The sequence below is a fragment of the Monosiga brevicollis genome, genomic scaffold (assembly GCF_000002865.3).
Source record: "Monosiga brevicollis MX1 MONBRscaffold_52 genomic scaffold, whole genome shotgun sequence".
NCBI classification, from domain to species: Eukaryota; class Choanoflagellata; order Craspedida; family Salpingoecidae; genus Monosiga; species Monosiga brevicollis.
The window spans coordinates 84,766-90,285 of NW_001865089.1; the positions used below are offsets into that span (position 1 = coordinate 84,766).

The following is a 5,520-nucleotide window of genomic DNA, read 5'->3' on the forward strand; positions in this document are numbered from 1 at the left end:
TCTCTCTCTCTCTCTCTCTCCCTCTCTCTCTCTCTCTCTCCCTCTCTCTCTCTCTCTCTCTCTCTCTCTCTCTCTCTCTCTCTCTCTCTCTTTTGTTTCGAACAAGCAAGATCAAGATGGATGTGCTGCAACGGGTGGACTGGCAGCGGGTGCTGGAGCGTTCCCTCGCTGCGGCAGTTGGGGCTGGTTTGGCGCTGCTGGTGCGGCAGCTACTGGTGGATTGGAATGGTGTGCAAAAGGCGGTGGTAGCTGCGTCCAATGGGGGGGTATGTTGCCGTTTTTGCACGAAACAGCCGACTAACGAGCACGCGAGACCTCATGGCATGAATGCGATGCGGCGACGGTAGCCTTGGACGGCCGAGAGCAAGCACGCGCTGCTTTCGCTTCTTTACAACGTCGCACGCTCGGCTGCCCGGCGAGGTATGGGCATGATGCTGCTGAGTCGCCCGCGACCTTTTTGTCTTTTAACCATTTTTTGAAAATGAAGCAGCCTGCCGTGCGTGCGGGATCTGAGCGCTCAACAGTGGTTTTCCTGTGCACAGAGGGCAACCTACACCGCGGCATCTCGTGCAACAACTGCAATGCTGCGCCCATCGTTGGCAAGCGCTTCAAGGTGGGTGTGGTGTGCGTTTCCAGCTGACAGGCGTGGCTGGACGCTGCTCACGACGTTTGAGTTCTTGGGGCTGGCTCTGCCGGATGCAGTGCTTGAATTGTATCGACTACGACGTGTGTGAGGATTGCGAGCCCGTGGACCGCCACAATCCTCGTCATGTTTTTGTCAAGATCAATGTGCCTCTGCCACCCATGCTGAACCCGCGCAAGGCGCTCCTGGACCCGTTTTATCCTGGTACGTTTCGACCACATGCCAGAACCCCCCCCCTGTTCTTTAGTGTGAACTCACATAAAGTTGGGGCTTGGGGTGTCACCTTCACCCCACAGGGTCGGCCATGGCGCCTGCCGTGTTGGCCTGGACCACAATCAAGCAGCTGAAGAGAATGACACTCTGTACGTGTGCAGGATGTGCGGCTGCTGCGGGGGATATCGTGCTTGGTTGTGGCGTAACGGTCATCTTGACTCTCACCCTGTTTCCATTCGTCCCATTGGGGACCCAGTCTCGCGCATTGAGATTGAAATGCTTTATCAACAAGTAAGCCGAAACGCGTGCGCCGAGGGTGCTGCCGCCAAATTCTGCTCATTTTCATGTTGTTCTTGATGGGTCCCTTGCAGTTTGTCGCCCTGTCAGAGGGGGAACCGGGCCATTTGCACATTTCGCGGGCCACCTTTATGCAGTGCCTCGGTCCATTGGGTTCCAAGGCTAGCCTTGTGGCCAACCTAGTGTTTGATGTGGTACGTTGGTAGTCTTGAGCCTAGCTTGCCTTGTTTGATGGTCTTCGATCAACGTGCGCTTGCGATGCCACAGGTGTATGCGCGGGGAGATGAAGTGATTACGTTTCCCAGTTTTGTTCGGGGCCTGTCGGTGCTGCTCAAAGGCAGCTTTGACGAGAAAGCCGAGCGTACGTTGGCCAAAGACAAAGCATGCTGTTGATGGGAGTTTTGGCACACGCGTGCAATGTTGTGTGCATGATGGCTGCGGTGTGGTGGCTCATGGCATGGTTTGTGGATGGGGGGGGGGTGAACTGGCAGTGGCATATCAAGGCTACGACATGGAGGACTCGGGGTCGATTGGACGAAGCCGCATGCGCACATTGCTAACGGCGCAGTTTGAGGTGAACATGCACCACGTCAAGGAAGTGGTTGACAACTTGGACGAGGATCTGGTCAGTGGTGAATTCGCGAGATGTCGCGCAGTAGTCGTGAAACAAAAAAAGGAAGAAGTCGCTCGGAAAAAAAAAAGAACAAGTTACTGCTCTTGCCTTCTCTCACTGCACATGTTGGCGCGCACACTCAAACGGTGTACGACGCGGGGACTGTAGTTGTCCAAGTTTGCGGTGGAGGAGGATCGGCCAGTGTCCAGCTTGTTTACGGCAGCCATCCCACACCAGTCTCATCTTGGTCCAGAAAAGGCCCGCGAGGTGCGTTTGAGACTAGAGTACATCCCTGCGCCTTTTTGTTTCTCCTCTTGGGTGTTTGGCGGTTCCTCTCTTGTTTTGGCTGACCACATTTATTTGGCGGTCGACAGGGAGATGCCATGCCCGCCAACTTGATAGATCAAGCACTGAGTGGGTTTGGAGAAGTGGGTGGCCCCCGGGGCTCGGCGTCGGGCCATGGACGAGGCGCTCAGAGTCCTCAAACCCTGTGGCGAGCCCGGCGCCTATCAGCCTCGATGCAGGGGGTGTCGTCGGCGGCGATTGAGCTGGTTGTGACGCGTGTCTTTGATGACTTTGCCGCCGAGCCCTCGCGGTTGCGCAAGGAAGAGTTTTTGGCTGCCGCCACGGTGGAGCCAACCCTGATTGCCTGGATTGAGGTGCTTGGCACCATCTTTTAAGCATTTTTACTTTTTTTTGTCTTCCTGAAGGCTCGTCTTTTGTGTGTACATTTGTGCGTGCCTGCTGTCGACTGCTGTCGCGGTGGCTGGCATCTCCGAGAGACGGCTTTTCTTGTTTCTTATTCCTGCAGGGTGTTGACGAGGTCGTGTTGGTAGTGAGAAGTTGGTCTAGGATGGAAACTGTTGAACAGTTTGATGGCGGTTGGACCTTGATGCGCGCGGCCGGGGCTACCGTTCGTCCGTCCGTGTCGCTTTCAGTTGAAATTCACAACAACCCGAAATTTGTGCGAGCGAAAGCAGTGAATCTTCACTTTGAGCCCGTTGAGCTTTCCCTTGTTTACTCACACATGCCGTCGCGCGCTGGGTGCCATCTTGAGGGAGCTGGCTGTGTGGAGAGGTGTGCGATCGGCAACGCGTACGCGGCACAAGAGAGGATGGCTCCAGGCTTCCATGGCTAAACGGCTGATGTGAGCACCAAGCCGACGCAAAACCGTTGCGCCCAATGATTGACTAGGGGGTTGGTGTCTGGGGAGAAAGGTGACGCCAACAAAAACAAAACCGTGCAAGCAGGGGTATCGCTAGTAAGAGGGGTCTGCGCGAGCCACACTGTCTTGGCGTTGAAAGGTAACGTCGGTGTCCAAGTGCCGGAACGCGAGGCGGCGAAGGGTAGAGAGCAGGTGTAACCACAAACAATGCATGGGAGCAGGGCCATAGGAGCGATCAAAGCAAGCGCGCGCGCGTCCCAAACGATCAAATTTGGGAAAAAAAGGCCTCCAACGGTCGACAAGGCACGAGGCACAAGGAGAGAGACGAGGCACAAGGAGAGAGACGACGCAGGGTTTGGTTTGTCCCTCTAAGCGCGCGCTCTCTCTGTGACTCTCTCTCTCTCTCTGTGACTCTCTCTCTGTGACTCTCTCTCTGTGACTCTATCTCTCTCTCTGTGACTCTCTCTCTGTGACTCGCTCTCTGTGACTCTCTGACTCTCTCTCTGACTCTCTCTCTGACTCTCTCTCTGTGACTCTCTCTCTGTGACTCTCTCTCTGTGACTCTCTCTCTGTGACTCTCTCTCTGTGACTCGCTCTCTGTGACTCTCTGACCTGACTCTCTCTCTGACTCTCTCTCTGTGACTCTCTCTCTGTGACTCTCTCTCTGTGACTCTCTCTCTGTGACTCGCTCTCTGTGACTCTCTGACTCTCTCTCTGACTCTCTCTCTGACTCTCTCTCTGTGACTCTCTCTGTCTCTGTCTCTGACTCTCTGTGAGTCTCTCACTCTGTCTCTGACTCTCTCGTCTCTGTCTTTGCCCCCGAACCAAAACAAAAACACCTGGCGCTGCATCTCTGAATGGCAGGACGTTTCCAAGCTAAAACACGAAACAGGGTGCAATGACGCAGCACAATCTCTGAACGAAACGGAATAGGGGATACAATGGAAAAGGGGCGCCGGATAAAATATCTGACATTTCAGGACCCACACACGTGCGTGCATGGCCACGTCACACTTGAATACAGGCTTTACTCGTCCTCCTGCATAGATTTGCCACACATACGCTCACAAGCAAACAAGAGATCAGATACTGACCTCTGATGGGAGGGGGCAGTCACAGCCCGACTGCCACTGCTAGCACGGACGAGAGGGCCGTCATTGCTGGCCTTGAGAGTAGAGAGGGCCGCTCTGTCTTTGATGGCCCTCGGGCTCGGCCGGCGGGCGCTCGCTAGTGGTGACCCTCACCAACACAACTAAAACGAAGAAACGTCGAACAAATATCAACAAACAGTCTCTCTACCGACAACAGTGGGGCAACGCGCTCCTCTTTGGTTTGTCTGACAAGAAGCAAATACCTGTCAACGCCGGAACACCCAGCTGCCATATCTCTGCTTTCCCTACGGTATTCACACGGGGCGATCTTGCCCGTTTATGCGTCCCTCTTCCGACTTGTCAGGCAATTGACACTCTCTCTGCAACAGCCACACAACTTACACCCACTCTCTGCCCTCGTTCCCCGCCTGTGAACTTCCCTTGGTCTTTCACCACCACTTTATTTTTTTCCGTTTTTTTTTTTCGCGATTTTTGATTTTTTTTTAAATCTCTTTTTTTTTAATTTTTAATTTTTATTTTATTCTTCGGGGAAGTGACGACGACACGACGACGACGACGACACGACGACGGCACTCACCCGGTATGCGTTGACGGCGCCGACGGCCTGCGCTGTGACCCCTTTTCCATGTGCATGTATCGACTGGCTGCCCTTGGTATCACCACTGGTTTAGCGTGAATCGCATGAGAGAGAGTGTGTGTGTGTGTGTTGTTGACGTTGTTTGGTGATGGCGTGCTCACACACACACGCGGGTGCGCGAGTCATGATGATACGTTTTTGGCAGCGCCAGTCGTGTCCTTCATTATTATGGTGCTGATGGTGGTCTCGTGGGCTTGTTCTCTTCTCCCCTCCCTCGCATCTGACCACTCTTGTCTCCATGCGTATCCGCGTGTGTGTGTGTGGTGTGTGTGTGCGTGTGTCACGATGTCGTGGCGCTCACTGCCCGGTCGCAGAGCATGTCCACCGCCCCTTGTGCCAACATACAAACCCCTTTCCCCCTTCCCCCCGCTCCTTCAGCCCCCACATCCGACGGCTTTGCATCTCCTTCTCACCGCTACCATTCCCATCCTCCGGCACGACCCCGCGACCTCGCTGCCCAACACACACACACACACACACATGAGCATTTCTCATTTATACTGCTGTTGTATCGGTTAATGCAGCTGTTATGAAAGTTATTGTCGTTGTTGATGTTGTTGAAGTGGTACGCTAAAGCAAACGGGTGAAAAGTTGTTGAAGCACTTGAAGATCTTTTTGCTGTAGCGTTTGCCACGAGATCTTTTTTTTCTTCTTCTTCTTCTTCTTCTTCTTCTTCTTCTCCAACCCTGCCCCCCCCCTGCACCCTGTGGCCTGCCCTCTGCCCCCTGCCCCCCTGCAGGCCTGCCCGGTGACTCGTTCAGGGACTCTCCCTTGCTCTCTGCTCCACCCGTCCACGTTTGCTTGAACCCAGAGTGTTGGTGCGACCGCCGTTTTCAACCC

General features: G+C 54.4%; 1 protein-coding gene across 1 annotated transcript; it reads left to right on the plus strand.

The window, feature by feature from the left end:
• Positions 1-481: 481 nt before the first annotated feature.
• On the plus strand, positions 482-2,446 carry MONBRDRAFT_34778 (uncharacterized protein; the record flags this gene model as incomplete). The annotated part of the gene is made up of 9 exons (XM_001750900.1): positions 482-613; positions 703-847; positions 940-1,005; positions 1,113-1,147; positions 1,228-1,347; positions 1,421-1,514; positions 1,645-1,778; positions 1,935-2,033; positions 2,141-2,446. 9 exons carry the CDS (start codon positions 482-484, stop codon positions 2,444-2,446), a joined length of 1,131 nt encoding a protein of 376 aa, XP_001750952.1.
• Between the last annotated feature and the right edge of the window lie 3,074 nt (positions 2,447-5,520).